Raw genomic sequence first — 21,811 nt, 5'->3', positions numbered from 1 at the left:
AGAGATGAAAATGCAAGTTTCCAGTTCAGCAGGAGACCCCAGCTCAAGGGTAAGGCTGAGAATAACAGAAGACACTCAATGTGCAGACACATCTGCATACTCACATTATGCGCAACCAGACACACCCTGCACACCACAACAATTTAGTCTACATCCCTAGACTCAAAGCCACAAACATTACTAATGCTAGGAAGCATAGCACCTTCTATTTTAAAACAATCACATCAGGGGTTTGTTTTGTTCTGTTTTGTTTTGTTTTTCAAGGCCGGGTTTCTCTGTGTAGCCTTGGCTGTCCTAGAACTCGTTTTGTAGACCAGACTGGCTTCAAACTCAGAGATCCACCTGCCTCTGCCTTGAGAGTTCTGGGCTTAAAGGCATGCGCCACCAACACCCAACCACATCAATGCTTTTGTTATACACTTGCCCAGTCATTTGTCCATTGTTCCTCTGATGCCTGTCTACTCATATATACTAACAGGATGTTCAGACCTGTCGAGATGAATTACAAATGTTCATTAATTCCATTATAAACTTGTTTCCGATATCTTATGTGGAATGAAGAGTTTTTATTACCGATATCTTATGTGGAATGAAGAGTATTTACTAAACTCATTGAAGAAAGACAGCTTCTAAATATTCAATGGAAACTTCTGGCCTTCCTTGACCCCCCCCCTCCCAAAAAATCTTTTCAGCTTTGTATCTCAAGTAAGTTTTTATGTCTCTATATTTAGAGATAAGGTCGGAAAGCATTTATCTTCCACTTAATTTACTTTAACCATTCATGTCCAACTAACTCTCCAGGCCATCTCCAATCCGGGGAGCAAGAATAATTCAATTGTTACCACCAGAGGGCAGCATTGAACAGGCATTTAAAAGTTTTGTTTGTTGAAAGACATTCCCATCTAACCTACTCAATAGAAGAACTTGAGATGAAGTTAAAAATTCTTTGCTGTAATATCAACAGGCATAAAAGGAGATGTCTATGTTATTTTAAGCATAGCAGTTATCACAATGTTATAACAGGAAAAAATAGAAGTAACTGCCTAACTGCAAGTAATTGGTAATGCAAATTACAACACGCCATCTACACGGAACGGCTACAGTGTGGCCACTACAATTCCGCTTTAAGTAAAGTAAGGCTGCGCTAAAGAGAGGCAGCTTTTGAATGATGGGAAGGAACAAAGGCAGCTGCGGAGTTTTACGGTGTTATGAACACGATCATCTGTGGAAAGGGGAGCACACTAAGAACAAGGCTGCGTGTGTGTAGGATGCCAACTGTGGAGTCCTACAGACTTCATGTGTCCTTTCCTTCTCTACTCAACCATTTCCCAGAACATCTGCTTTCACTACAGCTTAAACACAATTATGGCAACAGCCTGCATTTGTCTTGCTTCCTAACTCACACAGTATTTTCACACCTATTTTCTCATTTGATAGGCAAAAGGATTGTTATTTCATTTACCATCGGGTTTCCTACCGAGTAACTGACTAGAGAGACAGATGAAGAAACCTGGATGCTAAAGACTTGGGAGTCATTGCAAACTGAAGGTCAACAGTGAAGAGAACTATGGCCATGCAGATGTGGAAGAACTTGATGCTCAAAAAAACACAAACAGGGTACATACACATTTTCCAGCTTTTCCTTCCAGCTCCCTGGTGAACTCAGACAAACCCTGCTGGCATTATTTTACCTTGTTTCACTTCCTTTAAAATTTGTGTGTATATTATTCTAGCTAACTAACCTACCTCTGTAGTTTCTAACCAAAGAGCCCAGGTAACTTTTTGTTTTGCTTTGTTGTTTGTTTTATACATGCCTTTGCTCGTGTCCTCACAAGAAAATGTTTATCAGAATCCTTAGTAAAAACATGAAGGTCTGCATGTCCCCAGACTCCCACCACAAATCCTGGGAGGTTGGAAAAAAAAAAGAAGAGATCCACAAGAGACTGAAATGAGAGAAAGTACCCTATAGGAAGAGCAGAGTGGGGGTGGGGGAGGGAGGCAAACGGAAAAAAGCAGCCCTTCTGACCGGTTTGCTCTTGGCTCTAAGCTAAAAGCTTCCACCATTCCCGGATGGAGAATTTCCACGTGGTCTATCTTGGGCCAAAGAGCCAGTATTTTAGGATACTGCCCTTCTGGAATCTTTCAGAAAACTCCAAAGTTATTTACTACTAGTAAGGACCTTTCCCTGAGGAAATGATGGGCAAGTAGGTGGCTTCTGAATCTAGCAACCCTGCCTGCACAAAGCAGAGGCTGGGCCCTGGTCTCAGTGAGGACGCGAGCAAGGGCAGAGTCTGTCTACAGTAATCTGCTAGCTTATTGTGCCTACCTGCCAAAGAGCACTTTTCTTTGGGGAATCATCTTCATTTTGATCTTCCATAACTGAAGTGTTCTAAAGGGGGAAAAACAGGTTATTTAAATTATGCCGAGTTCTACAAAACCTAAGTGACTACAAGACATAAAGTTTGAGATCTCAAACTAGAGTAGATGAATGCAAGCTCTGGCTTGTGGCTAACACATGTCATTCTGGGTCAAGCTATTCAGCTTTCATAAATCAACAGTAAGCATACAGTCTTCACTAATGGAGGCTGGGCATGACTGGAACCAGCTCACTTGTGGGGTAGGGTTGAGGTACACCTTCATCGTCGTCATTTTTAGCTTGTGGCAGGAAATTTAGTGCCTCACAAGTTCCCAATGGTTGCACGCAATGTCTCCTGGAATGCTGCTGTTCAGTAATGCACTCCATCCACTAGAATTACAAGTGACAAGGCCCTCTCCCCCTCCCTCCATAGCTCCATAGCAGACAGGGGTGCCCCAATGTTCTCCCTTAAAAGGATGCTGTTAGTCACTAACAATCTGGCTTGCCTTCCTTCGGAACACATTTTTCCCCATTTATGTATTTACTACACAAAGAAGCACTGTGTAATTATCCCTTCTGCTGACCTAGTGGCTCAGCAGATGCCCATTAATTGGAGATTATACATGACTGGGTTTTCTCTCTTGAAGCTCCTACCTAACAGCTAAGTGGAGCCTTAATGAGAAGGGGAAGTGGGAGGGTTGTGTTAAAAGGAGGGACAGCTCACAAGCAGCCTGGGCTAGCTCTCCAAGGTTCCTTCCCAAACCTAGGACTCTTAGAGCATAAGACTTAACTACTGTTTTCTGGAAGGTTCATTATAGATCTATTAACGTTACCAACATTATGAGATCTGTTTACATCTTCAGGTGTGAGCTTATTTCTTTCCTTTTCCCTTTATCTCTTAAGTCCTGAAATGTTTGGGTGATGCCCACAGAGTAACTGCCCAACAGATCAATGGGAAACCCCCAACAGTCAACTGGAGTCGCCACTGAGCAAGAATCGCTGCTTTCTACCTCAGTGGCACAGTAGGAGAGCCAAAGTAAGTTAGAATACGTGGTCACTCAGTATGGAAGCCTGGGAAAGGGAAGTCATTCATCACACAGAGCCCCAGGGTACAGTGAGGGCACCAGTGCTGTTCCTGGTGATGAAGCTCCACCTTCATCACCCTCCTTCCCTGCCCTGAGGCTGCTGCTTTCCCAAGGTTACCTTAAAGCGTGTTTACAGCTTCAGTAACCTGGGCAGTAGAATGGCTAGGGAGGGAGAAGCCTACTTGATAAGGTCTAAAAGTTTCAGAATGTCACAGCCAGTGTCAAGAGAAAGAGGGTAGGGAGAGGAAGGGGCAGGCAGTGTGTCCCCAGTAGCAATAGTGGGCAATCCTGAAGCAGAAGAAGGAGAAGCAGCAAACAAATGCTGTGCTTATGAAGGTCTCTCCATGTCACTGTGGTTCATGACTGCCTGAAAGGGCCTTGGAGAAGGCAAAATGAGAATGTGACTCAATACCTCATCCCTGAGTATTACAAAGTGATAGGTCATGGCAGTAGCAGCCAGGAATGGCAAGGAGATGCCAGGCAATGGTGCGAGGCAGAGGCAGGGGATCTCTATGAGTTCAAGGTCAGCATGGTCTACAGAGTGAGTTTCCAGCATAGACGGGGCTAAGCAGAGCAGCGCTGTCTCAAAAAAACAAACAAAAAATAACAAACAAAAAGGCAAGGAGACAGAAGCATGGTTGGATGCACAAGAAGAGCATGGAACAGATGGGAAGTGGAAGAGAGCCAGGCTCCTCATAATTCATAAGGCCTGTATATATTCTAAGCTTAAATTTTCTGGAATTCAGTGTCTTGGTTCCTTACAGCCTGAGTATGACAGTTACAAAGAGTGGTTCTGACCTAAGCAGATTTGAATGAATTGGCTCCCACAGGCCCATAGACAATAGCACTATTAAGAGGTGTGGAGGTTTCAAAAGCTCAAGTCAGACCTAGTGGCTGACATCGCCTGCTGACTGCAGATCAAGATGCAGAACTCTCAACACTGGGGTTGGAGAGAAGGCCCAGAGGTTAAGAGCACTGGCTGCTCTTCCAGAAGTCTGGAGTTCAATTCCCAGTACCCACATGGTAGTGGCTCACAATCATCTGTAATGAGGTCTAGTGCCCTCTTCTGGTGTGCAGGCATACATGCAGACAGAACACTGTATACAGAATAAATAAATAAATCAATCAATCAATCAATCAATCAATCAATCAATCTTAAAAAGAAAAAAAAAGAACTCTCAACTCCTTCTCCAGCACCATGTCTGCCTGCACACCACCACCATGTTCCACTATGATGATAATGGAATAAACTTATGAACTGTAAACCAGCCCCAACTAAATGTTTTCCTTTATAAGAGCTGCTGTGGTCATGGTATCTCTTCAGAGCAATCAAACCCTAACTAAGACACACCATGATGTTTTTCTTCAATGAAGGAAGAAGCAAACCCTTCAGGAGTCCTGCAGACTACACTAGTTAACAGCCATCATTACAGCAAGAAATTCTAATTCATCTATTTCAAATAGGGAAAGCATTATTCGTACAGCTAAGAAGACAGTTCTTCTGAAGAAATGCCAACGATTCTCTTCAGGCTGGACTACCGAGGCTAACAGATTACACTTCAATGAAACATGACAAGTTTCCCCTCCTACAGATTTCTCAGCTTTCTCTTACAGATTCTTGAGAAAAGCAACCAACAGAGGACAGCACTCAAACTAGGCTGATGAGACTGGGTTTCATGACCTTTCCCCTCTACAGCTCAAACTCAGGCCCTTGTTTTGGTAGGAAGCACTGAGCACTGGACCACAGTCCCAGTGAATCACTTCCGAACAGTATTTAATCCTACATGGCACGAGAGATGCGGGAGAAAGCAGGACCTGGCTCTGGGTTAGAGAAAGGCCTGCCTATGCACGGGAGCACACAGTCACCTGCTTGAGCTGCCACACATTCCAGCAAGCAACCAGACGACCACACAATCTGTAAGGCATTCTAACGCTAAGTCAAACCAAGTCTGTTTCGAGCTGCTTCCCTCAAGCTAGTTAGACCCGAGCAGCCCCCAGCAGCAGGAGCTGCAGCGAGAGCTCAGCATGTATCCGCAAACACTGGGCTGGCTATGCAGGAGTTTAGTCCTCCCACTTCAACATACAGCTCTGGTGCAAAGAAAAGGGCCACCCCAACAACCACAAGCAGAAGCACTTCTCCCATCTGCTGTGTGGAGTAAGTGACGACGGCAACCATGGGAACTTCTCTCTCTCTTTTTTTTTTAATATTTATTTATTTATTATGTATACAATATTCTGTCTGTGTGTATGTCTGCAGGCCATAAGAGGGCACCAGACCTCATTACAGATGGTTGTAAGCCACCATGTGGTTGCCGGGAATTGAACTCATGACCTTTGGAAGAGCAGGCAATGCTCTTAACCACTGAGCCATCTCTAAGAGAGCCTTTTGTGGGCTGGAGAGATGGATCAGCGATTGGGAGCCCTGGCTGCTCTTCTAAGAACTCAGGTTCAATTCCCAGTGCCCACGTGGCAGTTAACAACTATTGTGACTCCAAGATTTGACACCCTCAAACAGACAGACACACAACAGTACACATAAAGTAAAAATAAAATTTAAAAAAAAGAGAAGTTGCTAGTGCCACGCAGGCACAACAGGCACCTCCCCCCCACACACACTTTTTTGTTTCACTGAGTTTTACTTCTTAAAGGCAACAGGCAAGCACCTACAGGTTCAGGATTCAGGTGGAATCAAGGTTAGTTACATCCAAATCTCAGGTGAAACCGTGGGCTCAGCCAATCTGAGAGGTTGAATGCCCGCCTGGCTCCCTCACCTGCCTGTTTGTAATCACTTCTTGTCTTCTGCATGTATCTCCCAGGAGCACAATATGCAAATAAGCAAACATTTAGACCCTCCTATTCTGAACCCACGATCAAACAATCCACTCAGGAATACACCACTAGAATCTAATTGTTGGTATCTTCTGCAAGTAATATTCAATTACATTAAAAATGACATCACATACCCTTATCCAACAGTTCTTCCAAGGGTAGTAATAACAACAGGTGACATTTTTAAAATTATACCTGTGCAAGTGCCATGCCCACATGTGGAAGGCAGAGTGCAATCTGCAGCGGGTTCTCTCCCTCGATCTACCACGTAGGTCCCAGAAATCAATCAGCTCATCAAGCTTTTTTTGTTTGTTTTAAATGGGTTTTACCCATTAAACCATTGCTCTGGCCAAAAACATTACCATTTAATGACTGCCCAAAACAGTCAGGTCTTGAAACTTTTAAAACTTTATATGAATTACCTCTATTCCTTACAATAACCCTATATGACAGTACATAAATTCCATTCTACCAATGGAGAGAACCATGACTCAGAAATATTACGCATTCTGCCTGATGTAACATATCAGTAAGTGTCAGCCTCTTTCTACATGCACGAGTGCCCCTCAGCAACAGGCCACACACAGCAGCTAAAGCTCGAGGAAGATCCCAATCTTGTTTGGAAGACACCTTTTCTGCCATCACACGGAAACTCCCGGCACTGGGGATATGGCCTTCAGAAACACTATTCTTCATAGGACCCCAGTGGAAGGGCTGCAAATCCACCTTCCTGTGAGGCCGAGACAGGAAGACACTGAGTCTGAAGCCAGCTGAGACTACAGGGTGAGTTCTGAAGCCACCAGAGACAATGTAGCCAGACCACATGTCTCCAAACTACAGGTTAAAAGAGGGCTGGTACATCTGGGTGGTAGAGCGCTTGCCTGGCATGCACAGGTCCTGGGTTCCAGTCTCAGAGCAAACCTACCCAGCATCCCGAGCACTAATCAAGCAGTATAAATTCTCATCCTGAGGAAGAAACATTGGCTTGATTAGTTGGAACTCTATTAAATGTATCCAATCAAAGATAAAAGAATTTTTAAAATTCCATTTTTTAAAAAAAGCTAATTTTTAAAATTGTCTTAGATACATGCAATAGTCTGTGGCAAAGGCTCAGCAGCAGCAGTAGCCACCTTCTCTACCATGACTCTGCTGACCCTTCTCCCAGACTGGAATGGAGAAAGGCACAGGAGCTGTAAAGCAAATATGTGATTTTCTGCCTTCTCACAGTCATGACAAACATCACCACAGGTCTGCTCCCAACACCTCCTCTCCATTTTCATTCAGCTTGCAGATGAGCAGTGAAGTTTCTTTGCTGATAAGTGCCACCAACCAACACAGAAGATATTTCACTTCAAAAATTCCCTAGTGTGAGAATCATCTAAAAGGAACATTTATTATTTTTTAAAACTGCATATTCTGCAGAAGTATGAGGTTAAGAACCATTAAGACATTCTACTTTCAATAAACTTTCCATACAAAAATAAGTCTCTCGTGTGCTTTTCCAGCTGCTGGCTGGAGCCCACCAGTCAATTTAATGGGCTGCAACCAGCATTTTTAAAATTGAAGAAAAGAGGGGAAGAAGGAACAGCAGCAGCAGGAGGAGGAGGAGGAGGAGGAGCAGCAGGAGGAGGAGGAGCAGCAGCAGGAGGAGGAGGAGCAGCAGCAGGAGGAGGAGGAGGAGCAGCAGGAGGAGGAGGAGCAGGAGGAGCAGAAGGAGGAGCAGGAGGAACATGAGGAGGAGACAATGACCTTAGGCATTCACTTAACCCACAGAGTAAAGCATAAATTCACAGAAAAGGCTCTGGGGGGGGGGGCAGTGGGTGGGTGTGGTGTGTGGGAAGATCCAAATTTCAAGCAAGCCAACACAGTCATTGCAAGCAGCATGACAACTAACGAAAACTCCTGAATGACACCAACTTTCTACGTCTCTGGAAAGCAGAGGTCACAAAGGGGATGGAATGTGCTTTTATATACTGAGTAAAATTTGAGAAAGGACACCAAAATGTTATTCATAGTTATTAATGTGGTTTTCAAGACATTTCTCTACCTTCTTTGTCCAGGTTCTGTGTGCTCTGAGACAGGTCTCAGAAGGCTGAGGGTCAGGCACAGGTGCTGCGCCCCACAACACCCAACTCTCACTGGCCCTCCCTCGTGAGTAGTGATGTCATTTCTGCCCGGAATCCCAGGATAGTAACTTCCCTGAGCCTGGCTTCCTCTGCTTGACTACTTATTGCTGAAATCCTTAAATACAACAGCAGTTTGTTCATTTTGTTTCTAAAAACTATCCACTGAAGATGTAGCTAAAAAGCATAGTGCTTGCCTGCATGATGCTCTGTATTCATTTCCCCCACCCCCAAACTCTGAAAGAAAACCACTCATGCAAGCAGTTACTTCCACCCCAGCTTTTCCTTTGTCCTTTCTTGGTGTCTGGGGATGACCTAGGGCCTCTCAGTGCCAGTGAGCCATGCACTTCTGGGCCACATCCCAACTCTCCCAGCCCACTTCCAGCATTTATAAATAACTGTCATGTCTTCTGGTGTGCACATGTGCAATACCAGGGTCTATTTAGAAGTCAACTGAGTCACGGCAGTACATTGACAATCCCCCAAAGTGTGTCTTGTTTTCATGGTATTTCTTCCCTAGCCTATTCCTACAGTACCATTGATTTTCCAGCCATAAGATGACATACAGTTCCCTTTCCAGCTTAATGTAATTTAAAAATATGTGAAATAAGTAAAAGACCAACAATTACAGTATGTAGATACACAGCTGTCTCAGTATTCATGTAGGCCTGATCTTGGGAACCTCCCAGACATCAAAATGGAAGGACAATTGCAGTGTTTGCACTTAAACTACTTACATGCTCTTCCAGTCACCTCTAGACTCCTCACAATCCTGCCCATGAAACGCTGTGTGAAGAGAAGCCATCACACTGTACTGTTCACTGGATAATCACAGCAGGAAAAATATGTTCACAAACCGATACAGACACAGTGGGGGGATTTTCCTTTTGTTTCTTTTTAGTATTCTTAATCTGAAGTGGACTCTCAGTGCAGGTAGACATCTGTTTACCACAAATTGTGAAGACAAGTCCAACTATTACGTATTGGTGAGACTTTTTTTAAAGATTTATTTTTATTGTATGAGTGTTTGCCTACATGTATGTATGTGCACCATGTGCATGTCTGATTCAGAGACCGGAAGAGGAGGATACTGGAAGCCCTGGAACTGCTGTTGTAGACAGCTGTAAGCTGCCATGTGGGTATTGAGATCTAAACCTGGGGCCTCCACAAGAGTAGCAAGTATACTTAACCACTAAGCCCTGGAGATACTAATTTAACAATGAAAAGGGTCTGGGCCACACTGAATGGAGATCTCATCATGCAAATAAAATAAATACAATAAATAGATGGAAGGAAGAAGGAGGGAAGGGGAGGGGGAGGGGAAGCGGAGGGAAGGAGGGAGGGAGGGAGGGAGGGAGGGAGGGAGGGAGGGAGGGAGGGAGGGAGGGAGGGAGGGAGGGAAAATTCCTACAGTGTAACACTGCTCATGAGTCAAAATAATTTAAAGCTTGAAAAATGTTTATCTTGGTTTGCTTCTAGTTAAAGTCATTGTAAAAGAAAATAAAAAGTGCACCTACCAATGGCATCTGCCAAAGCTAGAAATATCATACCACATCACAATCAGTACTTACAACATTATTGCTCAACTATAGATTATATCATGATGGTTACATTTACTATGTGATAGCTACCACTTGCTAAGTAACAAAAACTGGAGAGAAAAAAAGAAAACAAAAACAAAAAAAGCTCACCTTAAAAAAGAAAGAGATAGGTAGTGGTGCACACCTTTAATTCCAGCTCTCAGGAAGGAGAGGCAAATGGTTTTCTATGAGTTCAAGGCCAGCCTGCCTGGTCCACAGAACAAGTTCTAGGATCGCCAGAACTACACATAAAAACCCTGTCTCAAAAAAAAAGAATAAAGAGATAATGGATTCAACACAATGGTAGTCAAAGTACCATTAGGCTTCTCTGGGCAAGCCTTCCCCCACCCTCCCTGCCCCACCCCCACCATTTCCCACCACAGACACATTCAGCTGATTCACAGAGAAATATAAAGGACCCCGGAGAATCAAAGCAATCTAACAAACTAAGCTAGGGGATCCACACCATAGAATACCAAGTACTAGTATATACTATAAAGGACACTTCCACAGGCAGACGTGTAGACAAATGATTTATGGAAGGACACCACATATTAAATTTACCTGACTAAACACTGTTGACCCTTAGGTATAGTAGGAAGAGAATGGACTCTTTAGTTAAGACACCATAGCAATGTTAAAAATATCCTAAGCCTTCTCTCATACAAACTAATCTACACCAGAGATCTAAATGTAAACAATAAATAATAAAGCTATTATTATTTATCTACAAAACATTCTTAGGATCTTAGGATGAACAAATTTTCTTGAACAGAACACATTATTTATTGTTATGATAAATGTGATCATTTGTACTATAGTTAAATAATTCCATCCATTGAAAACATTGCATGTATGGTGTGCACATGTGTGTGGACATGAGTGGAGACCAGGGATCAATGTCAACTGTCTTCCATGATCCCCAGCTAATTTATTTTTGAGACAGACATTCTCTGAATCTGGAGCTTCTGGGTTCAGGGTGTATTTCATTTCATAAATGGATGAGCAAGCTGACTTTGATTTTCTAATTTCCCATGTATTTTCCTATGAGCATCCTTTATCAACAGTCACTTCCCATACTTCACATTTCCTGCCCTGTGAACAGAGAGGACCTTCTTCCTGACAGTCACTCAGCTTCTAGGAATAGTCATGAAGCCAGCTTTAAGGTTCTTCAAACAGGGCAATGACACCAGAAGAAAACTTTTGAATATGAAGAAGAAATGAAGGAATAAATGCAAAGAATAAAAAAGAAAAATGATAAAAATCAAACTATACACTTGTTACTATTAACTAACAAACACAAGATGTCACTAAAAGAAATTAAAGACACAAATATCTAATTGAAAGACTTAAGCTGTCAGTATTACGGCAGAGTCAATCAATGCAATCTCTGTGAAAATCCCAAGTGCTTTGGGAAGGAAGAAAAAATCCATCCTAAAACTTTCATGAATCTCCAGCAAGACCACAAATAGAAAAAAAAAATCAGGAACAAAGTTGAGTTTCAAAGAATTTTGAAATTAAAGTTTACAACAAAGCAGCAGTAATCAAAACGTGGCTCTTCATAAAGAGATAACAGAACAGCCAGTTGCAACAGACATGTTCAGAATACCTAATACTCAAAACTCACCCACTATTAAAAGACGACACTTTAAATTTAAGTGCCTCTGATTCTAATCTGGGAGCCCCAGAGATGCTTGGGAACCTGTACTTCATAATGGATGACCATAAGGGATGACGAAGGTAAGACTTTTAAAACATCTCTGCAATCCTAGGACTCTGGAGACAGAGGCAGGTGGATCTCTGTGAGCTCTGGCTTGCCTGGTTTACAGAATGAGTTTCAAGCCAGTCAGGATATGTAATAAAACCCTATTTCAAAAAAATATTTTAAAAAATAAATATCTACCTAACATCATAATTAATGTCCCAAGATGAAATATTTCCCCATACTCACGAACAAAGCTAGAATACTCATTCATATACCAAAACAAATTTTATTAGTCATAGCCAGTGTACCAGAGCAAGAAAACACAAAATAAAACAGCAAAAACATTGCTAACGGCATGCTTGTATAGGAGGAGAAAGAGATGAAAAAAGAAACACATACAAGAAAAGTAATATATAACAAATTTGTAAAGCAATTGTTGAATTGTAACACAAGACCCAGGCACTCAGCAAATCCAGAAAGCACCGGCATCAGCAGAAAACTAAAAGAAGCATGGTACTTCCTTGCATTTCTACAGGCCATTGGCAGATCAGACATGAAATCAGAGTTTGGCATCAGAGTGTCACAACTGACAGGGGTGAAGGGTGCATAGTAAGAGGCAGCCTTTGAAAGGCAATTCTTAAGGACAAAACATAATATGAGAAGCACTTTGTGGGAGAAAGCCCTCAACTTAATAAAGAACATCTACAAGAATCCCACAGCCAATACCACACTTGTTGGAAAAAGTTAACTTTCCGGCTAAAGTCAGAAACGCCAATACTTTCAATAGTATATTAGAATCCTAAGCTAGTGCAGACACAGGATGGGAGGGTGGTAAAACTCTCTTTCATATGACATGACTAAAAACAGACGGGAGGAGGGTGCTGGAGAGAGGGCTCAGTGGTTAAAAGCACCCACATGGTGATTCACAAACGTCTCTAACTATCACTAGTTTTACCTGACAACCACAAGATGTTACTAAACGAAATTAAAGACAAACATTTAGACACCCTGCTTCCACATCACAAGACTTAAAACTGTCAGTATCACCACAGAGTCAGAAATACAGTGCAAGCTCTGTCAGAATCCAAGTGCTTTAAGACGAAAAGTTCACCTAAAACTTCTATGACTCTCTAACAAGACCACAAATAGGGAGAAAAATTTTGAAAAACAGGAACAAAGTTGGGTTTTCCAGGGCAATCAGATTCCAGAGCATCTGATGTCCTCTTCTGACTTCCAAGAGTGCCAGGCATGCACAAACATACATGCATGCAGGAAAACATCCATACACACAGAAAAAAGGAGGAGGAGGCGGCGGCGGCGGCGGCGGCAGCTGGATCTCTGAGTTTGAGGTCAGCCTGGTCTACAGAGTGAGTTCCAGAATGGCTAAAGCTAAACAGAGAAACCCTATCTGGGGTGGGGGTGGGGTGTGTTAACATCCTATAATGAATAAGCAAATATAGCAAAGACATAGACCACATACCTAAGACCAACTGATCTTGACAAAGAACAAAGCTTCTTCAACAAATGGTGCTAGAACAACCAGACAAGTAAGCCAGTAACTCTAGACACAAGCCTCTCACTTTTCCCAAAATTAATTTGAATAAACAACAGGGAAAAAAAAAGAAAAACTTGTTAATAAGATGTTAACAAAAGCCTGAGGTCAGAGAGATGGTTCAGCAAGTAAAGGTATTTGCCACCAAGTGTGAGGACCTGAGTTCAATGCCTGGGTCGCATGTGATAGAAGGAGTAGTTGAGTCTGCAGGCTGTCCTCTGATTTCTACATGTATCAGATAGATATATAATCAGTCAATCAGTGTAACTTTTAAAAATTTTTCAGAGGCCAGATGTGGTGATCTCTCTGAATTCAAGGTCAGCCTGATCTACATAGCAAGTCCCACACAGTTGGGACTACATAGAGACCCTGTCTCGATAATCAAATGAACAGATCAAAAGTTATATGTATTTCAACATTATAAATACATAAGAATAAACCTTTCTATTTTAAAGTTTTTCCCCCTCACCAGGCAGTGGCAGTGCATGCCTTTAATCCCGGCACTCAGGAGACCGAGGCAGGAAAATCTCTTGAGTTCAAGGTCAGCCTGGTCTACAAAATGAGTTCCAGGACAGTCAGGGCTACACAGAGAAACCCTGTCTCAAAAAACAAAAAAAAGCATCCACACACACACCCTAAAAAGCTCAAAGATTAAACACAATACATCATGGGTAGAAACTAAGAGAAACACAAAGAGCTCTAGAATGAATGTGTCTGATATATAGCACAGGGGCAGAATGCTTGCCTAGAATGCAATAAGGACTAGACTCAATCCCAATGACTAGGTGGAGAAGAAGAAGGGGAAAAAGAATCCTAAAATGATTCTACATACATTATTCTCAGTACAACACAGCTCAAGAGGACAAAATACATCAAAACTGACGAGGTGGGCAGATCTTAGAAGTAGGTATTAAACCTTGTACTGTCTACTAAAAAGAGATTTAAAGTAATCTGTTTTCAACTGTGCCTAAAATTGACAAAGCTAACCATATGCTAAATCATAAAGAAATAAGCTCCATAAACCAGAAAGATTAGAAAATGATAGTTTGTGATTTAAAGAACATCTTAAAACTAGAAATAATTCTCATAAAAGTAATTCTTCAAAAACTAATGCTACAGAGCTACACAGTGTCTGTCTGTGGACTGGCTGCTCTGGACTTCTCTGTTTTTTGCTTTATAACTTGCTGTTGGAAAACATAGCTCAACAGTATACAGATGTTTCCCCCAACATGTAAGTCAGCACAGCTCCAAAAACAAAACAAAAAAACTTCCTTATGAGGCGAGACAAGTAGAAAGTCAAGCTCATATGGAAAAATGAACCTGTACAGCTGTTCAAGAAAGAGGGAGGAAGGAGAAAGGAGAGAGAGAGAAGAAGGGGAGCTTCTAGAGGGAATCACCTTGCCTCTGTAATGGAGGAGCTTATGGAACACTAAGGCAGAAGGAACCCTTCAGCCTCTGCAAGCTTCAACTTCAGTCTCTGTCTCAACCACTCAATTTTTCTGCACAGTACAATATAAAAGTACAGGCATCAAGTAAACAGCAGTGGGTGTGTATCCATGTGACTATGTTTACATATCCAAGGCTGGATTTGGCCTGTGGGTCAGTATGCCAAACTCCAGTCTAACAGAAGAGAATGCCCAGAAATAGACTCCAGAAGACATGAAAACTTAGGCCATGATAACAGTGGCATCTCAGTGACTAGAGAAGCTCTAAACAAGCACTGTGGGGCAACTGGTCAACAACTTGGGAACACAGAATTAGATCTACACTTCACAGAACCTCCATCGACAGATTTCACAAAGTCTGGAGAATGAACATGTAAATACTGGGGAGAAACATGAATTAAATTGTTACAGCCTAGTACAGTATGCACAACCCTTTGGGAGGAAAATTCGGCAACATATATACACACCTCTTCATCTAGTAATGCTGCCACCAGGAATTTTCACTGAAGAAACACTAAAATTCAATCATAATTATGAAAATATGCATACACTACTTCTGGGCTTCAGTGTTACAAGGCTAGCACCCTTACAGCTTCAACTGTCTCATCAGCTCAAGTTTGTTCATTTTTAAATAGTAAAAAAGTATTCACTTAACACATTTACTTTTCAGTAATATAAGTCATTCTAAAACGATTTCCTAAGTCCTAAGACTAAGCAAGTGGGAAAGTGGAAATTACGAGTCGTATTTCTCAGTGTTAGAAGGGGAATTACAAACCAGGGATGGTGGTACACACCTTTAATCCCAGCACTAGGGAGGCAGAGGCAGACAGATCTCTGAGTTCAAGACCAGTCTGATCTATAGAAGGAGTTCTAGTACAGTCGGATCTAACAGAAAAAAACCTGTCTTGGAAAGAAATGAATGAATAAATGAATGAATGAATGATCAAATGAAGCTATAGATATAGAAAAGTCATCTAGCTGTGTGTGGTGTCTCCCAGTGAGACTGAAGAAGTAAGGAAGAATGCCATAGGTTTGAAGATAACCTGGACTACACAGTGAGTTCCAAGAAAAATGTGGACAGTTTGGAGCAGTGGGTACAGGTCAGCAGTAGAGTACATGCTTAGCATGCAGGGATCCCTGGGATCGATCCTCAGCACCAGAACCCCCCTGCCAAAAAAAAAAAAAAAAAAAAAAAAAGACAGGGCTGCTCACTATATAGCTCTGGCTGTCCTAGAACTTATTACATAGACCAGACTGGCCTTGAACTCACAGAGATTCTCCTGCCTCAGTCTCTGAAGTGCTTGTGGGATCAAAGGCATAATACACTACTATACCTGGCATATATATACATATATACAATTTATACACACACTATATATATATATATTTGGGACAGGGTTTCTGTGTGTAGCCCGTTGTCCTGGAACTCGCTCCCTAGACCTGGCTGCCTGCTTCTGCCTCCCTGGTGTTGGAATTAAAGGTATGTGCCACTACCACCTGGCTCAAAAAAAAATTTTTTTTAGAGAAAAATAAGCACTCAGTTCCCTAAAATAATGTAAATTAAGACACCAGTTTTTCTTACTGGGTTATTACCTCCAATATTCTTGAGGGGAAAAACTAATAGGACTCAGTCCTCACATGCATTTGGAAAATAATATTCAAACAACTGTAAAGCTAATTGGTGACCACAACAATCATTAACTCCCCACTTGAGAGGCTGAGGCAGGAAGACATTACTGAAGCCCAAATAGAGGAATGAGACTGTACTGCAGCTGGGGGTTTGAACTCATGGGGGTTTCCATTCATAAAAAGGTGGAGGTTTCAGAGAGAAAAAAACTCCGCTTCCTAGAACACTGGCTGGGCCCAGAAGCGATGGCATCACAACAACATTAAGCATGAACACTTGTACCCAAATATGGGAAATCCATGTAAAAAGCCAAGCAGGCAAGGCAGCCAAATACCAGCATTCCAGAAGGAGAGCAAAAAATCCCTGGGGGAAGATAGCTAACTAGACCTGCCAGGGAGCCAGATTCAGCAGGAGACCCTGCCTCAAGAGTAGAAGGATGATAGCCAACATAAACTCTGGGCTTCCATAGCATATTCATACAGATGTAAACACTCATACAGATGTGTGCACACACACTGATATCCTTTCTACAAATGATTTTTTTTTCATCCCCACCAACCTCTTCCTCTTCTCAACTAGTTCCCCACCCCATCACATCTTTTCCTTTCATTTTCTTTTGGTACCCACTGAGATTAATTAGGGCTGCTTACATGCAAATGGGCACCTGACCAGTAACTACCCAACTGAAGAAAATGTCTCTCTCCATTAACCACTAACTACACTTCTATCTGCAGGAGGAATGAATGGGACCTCAAACCCCCTCCCTCTGGCTCCTTCTGACAGAATGCTAAAAGTAGGTCTTTGCTGATAAGCAAAATTGCTGGAGAAGAAAATGATGGTTGTGCCATGCCCAGAAGAAAGTGTTCCTTCCACAAGTCCCCTGCATCTCCCATCTCTTAGTTTCTTTCAGCCCCCTCTTCTATGATGTTCCATGAGTCCTAGAAGAGGTGAGAAAGATGTTTCATTTGGAGTTCAACTTTTCAAGGGTCAGTTATTTCCAGCATTCTGACCAATAATAATAAGCCTCTGCAATTACCACAGCCCACTGAAAAAGTACGCCTCTGATAACAGCGCTGATCCATGGGCAAAACCCAAAACTATTTTGAAGGTGTGTATGCCCAGTTAGCAAAAATCACAGCAGTGGCTTACCCCCCACATAAGGCCTACGGCCTCCCTGTCCTGGTTCTGGCCAGGTTTAGAGTACCAGGGGTAGGGGGTGAACTCCCTCCTGAAGTACCAGTTTCAGATCCAATCAGAGAGTAATGGGTTATCCCTGAACACCCTGACACACATCCCCCCTTAAACTATTACAGTCAGACGATCTTGAGAAGCATCAGGGGCCAGCAAGGTGCCTCTGCAGGTAAGGGCACTTGCTCTGCAATCCTGAGTAACTGGGCTCAATCCTCAAAAGCCCTGTAAAGGTGCAAGGAGAGAACCAACTCCACAGTGTCCTCTGACCTCCACGTGTGCGCGTACACACCCACACACCCACAGAGAAAGAGAGGAAGAGAAGGGGGGGAGGGGAGAGGAGGGAGGAGAAGGAGGAAGAAGAAATAATACCTCGAGCCAGTGCTGACTGAGGACAGCAGGCTCATGTGTCTCCCCAGGCTTCCATGATAGTAAGGAATGCATCCCTAATCCTTCCTATGATGACCACAAGATTCCCCAGGGCAATTTTTCTTCTGGCAAAGTCTTTTTTCTCTGAAACTACATGATTCCTTCCTACCTATCAGCACAGAGACTCTCACTGTAACTCTTAATTTTTTGTTCCTCTTCTTGTTAAGATGAGATTTTAATTTTTGTTTTGCTCTTTATTTCCAATTAAGCAACTGACAAGTATCTTAGGATAAAAGTAATTTTACAGACTCCAGTAACAGACACTTGGCTTTCTCAAGGGGCAGGAAGCTTTCTTATATAAGGCAGTGCATATTCACATTCACCCTTTCTAGGACTACAGGGGTCCCCAAGCTGGTACAAAATGTATCTTAAGTATTTGTAAATGAGGGACTGGAGAGATGGCACAGCAGTTAAGAGCAATGGCTTCTCTTCCAGAAGCCCCGAGTTCACTTCCCAGCAACCACATGATGGATCATAACCATTATAGTGGGATCTGATGCCCTCTTCTGGGATAAAGTCAATAGAGAACTCACACACATAAAATAAATACATAAGTCTTACTTTTTTACAAAAAAAATTAAAAAGTATTTGTGAATGATGCCATTCTAAGTGAACTGTCAACACAAGACTCTAGACATAGTGCCCACATAGCTCAGTCAGAAGGCCTGAGCTATTGCTGGCACAGCTGCATGCTTGAAAATGCCTCTGAGGCTCCTTCTCATGGCCAAGTGTATCCAAAAGATCTCCTTTCACAGGCCATGACTCGGCTCACTCAGCATATACTCAAGTTGCTCGGAGTGAAAAGCTGCCATGTGTCATGAAGTCCATCAACTTCGATGCCACAGGGCAACAGGCTTTCCAAATTTCTCAAAATAATAATATGCCACCTTGGTGAGGGTTTGGTGAAATGTGCTCCAAAGGAGAACCACATGGCAAGCTCTGCCCACCTAGTCCCTGAGTAGTCCCAATGAACACAAGGAAGAGATGATGACGCATTCTGTAATAACTAAGATGAAGATTCTTAGTGCCTTGATAAGTAACAAATTCTGTAATTTTTAAAATTACGTTATGAGAAATTATAGGAAAAGGCTAGAATAAACCAGGAGTGATGGTATACGCCTTTAATCCCAGCACTCTGGAGGAAGAGGCAGGCGGATCTCTGTGAGTTCAAAGCCCACCTGGTCTACAGACTGAGTTCCAGGACAGCCAGGGCTATATAGACTTTGTCTATAACAAACAACAGCAACAACACCTAAATAAGTGTACAAGACATGATGAAAAATGAAGCCTGTAGAATTACACTCATAAAACAGTCTTAACTAGGGCTGGAGAGATGGCTCAGAGGTTAAGAGCATTGCCTGCTCTTCCAAAGGTCCTGAGTTCAATTCCCAGCAACCACATGGTGGCTCACAACCATCTGTAAGGAGGTCTGGTGCCCTCTTCTGGCCTGCAGGCATACACACAGACATAATATTGTATACATAATTAATAAATAAATAAATATTAAAGAAACAGTCTTAACTATTATGTGTAAACATATGTATAGATTCAAAACTAAAACAAAAAAGGCCAAAATATGAAGTATGTCACCTGCTTCACTTTCCATTTTTACCTCAATTTTCTTTTAGTAACTATATAATCAGAAAAGAATACCTTTTTTTTTTGTTGTTTTTTGTTTTTCGAGACAGGGTTTCTCTGTGGCTTTGGAGCCTGTCCTGGAACTAGCTCTTGTAGACCAGGCTGGTCTCGAACTCACAGAGATCCGCCTGCCTCTTCCTCCCAAGTGCTGGGATTAAAGGCGTGTGCCACCATCGCTCGGCTTAAAAGAATACTTTTAAAAGCCAAAAAAAAATTATAATTATAATTTGTTTAAAAGCAAAATCAATTTTCTTCTAAGGTACTTTCCAACTCACAGAAATACTTAATTTCACAGAACTCAGAAAGCCAAATCCAAAGTGGTCCTGCCCATGCAATCCAGGGAAAACCAAACCAGAGTCAGAGCCTTTCTCTCATTCCAGCTACTGTGCCCACTCCTCCCTCACTCAGTGAGTAGTTAGTTCTAAGTACCTACTACCTGCCAGGAACTCAACCAGAAACAAGTCTGTTTACCAAGCAGTGACCAGGAAAATATGACCTGGCTTTTCTCAGAACCTGGATTGGGGTGGGTGTGGCAATAGACAGAAAAAACAAACCAACAATCTAATTTCGCCAGTGCTAAGAACTACAAAGAAAACAAATTAAATGGGGAAGGAGCAGTGGCCAGTACGACGCGAGGGCAAAGGCCTCAGAGGAGTCTGAGCAGAAACTTAGTCCTCCAAAACACCAAGAGTGACATAATAGCACTTCTCATGCGTGACCAAGATAAGACTTTGAAAAGCCTGTCTACAATCTAAAATACAGACAAGACTGCAATGACCGTATTTTAACAACCTTCCTTCAGTCCTGGAGCCTCCACTCCTCCTCTCCATTGTAATTTTCTCACATATAAATAGGCACAATGGGGCTGCAGAGATGACTCAGTGGTTAAGAGCACTCACTAGCTCTACTTTCAGAGGACCCAGATTCAATTCTCAGCACCACATGGCAGCTCACAGCTTGTATCTCAGCTCCAGACATACATTCAGGCAAAACATTAATGCACATTAAATAAAACATTACAAAAAATTTAGCTGGGTAGTGGTGATGCAGGTCTTTAATCCCAGCACTCAGGAAACAGGCAGATGGAGCGATGTGAGTTCGAGACCAGTCTGGTCTACAGAGCAAGTTCCAGAACAGCCAGGAACACACACAGAGAACCCCTGTCACGGATGGATGCATGGATGGATGGATGGATGCACATAGGGAGGGAGGGAGGGAGGGAGGGAGGGAGGGAGGGAGGGAGGGAGGGAGGGAGGGAGGGAGTCAAACAAGTAAAACAATGGATGAATAAATAAAAAATATAATAAATGAATAAATAATAAAATTGGGCCTAGCAATGTCTGGTCTGATAGACAGGAAGGAAGGAAGGAAGGAAGGAAGGAAGGAAGGAAGGAAGGAAGGAAGGAAGGAAGGAAGGAAGGAAGGAAGGAGGAAGATAGATGATAGATAGACAGACAGACAGACAGAGAGACAGAAGATTTAGAAAGGAGATAGATAGATGATAGATAGATAGATAGATAGACAGACAGACAGACAGACAGACAGACAGAAAGACAGACAGAAGATTTAGAAAGGAGATAGATAGATGATAGATAGATAGATAGATAGATAGATAGATAGATAGATAGATAGATAGACAGACAGAAAGACAGAAAGACAGACAGACAGAAGATTTAGACCTAGTGATGCCTAGTCTACAAAGTTGTACAGAGGATGAAAAGGGACAGCTCAGAAACTTGTGTATGCAGGCACATGTTCGTTACTGTTGAGTTTCCCACACACTGAATGGATTTTCCACCAATGAACTAAACTATACTCTGAATGATTCTTCATGAAGACATAAAGGTGTGAGCAGACATAGTTTCATCTTCAGAGTCAACCAGAATCCACAGTCCCAATCAGCTCTAAATCAGGTAACTGATGCTATAATCGGCACTAGTATGACCAGATTGACAGCATGTCTGCCTGCTAAAGTAACACTCTTCTTTTCTCTTTTCACTGTATCACAACTGTCTGTGTCCCCAGATCTGGTTTGTGATCACCAATTTTATTATCCTCTTGCCTAGGCTATGGTACTCATTTGTTTACTCAAACACTAAGCCAGCTGCTGCTGGGAAAACACTTTTTCAGACATGATTAGCACAGACAACCAGTAAACCCATAGTAGAGTCGATGCACTACACCATGATGTAAGGCAGCCTCATCCAAACAATGCAAAGCCTTGGAGTAAAGGCTAAGGGTTTGCAGAGGAGAC

General features: G+C 42.4%; 1 protein-coding gene across 1 annotated transcript in view; it reads right to left on the bottom strand.

Moving 5' to 3' along the window:
- The window catches only part of Fbxw11 (F-box and WD repeat domain containing 11), a 104,950-nt gene that overhangs the window by 35,752 nt on the left and 47,387 nt on the right, over nucleotides 1-21,811 (bottom strand). Inside the window, exon 3 of the mRNA XM_057774413.1 lies at nucleotides 2,327-2,389. Coding sequence (XP_057630396.1) covers nucleotides 2,327-2,389 — 63 coding nt within the window. The remainder of the gene's footprint in view (nucleotides 1-2,326; nucleotides 2,390-21,811) is intronic.

Source organism: Chionomys nivalis, chromosome 7 (genome assembly GCF_950005125.1).
Source record: "Chionomys nivalis chromosome 7, mChiNiv1.1, whole genome shotgun sequence".
Taxonomy (NCBI): domain Eukaryota; kingdom Metazoa; phylum Chordata; class Mammalia; order Rodentia; family Cricetidae; genus Chionomys; species Chionomys nivalis.
Note: the sequence above shows the minus strand (reverse complement) of the source record. Positions and strands in the feature narration are given on the sequence as shown.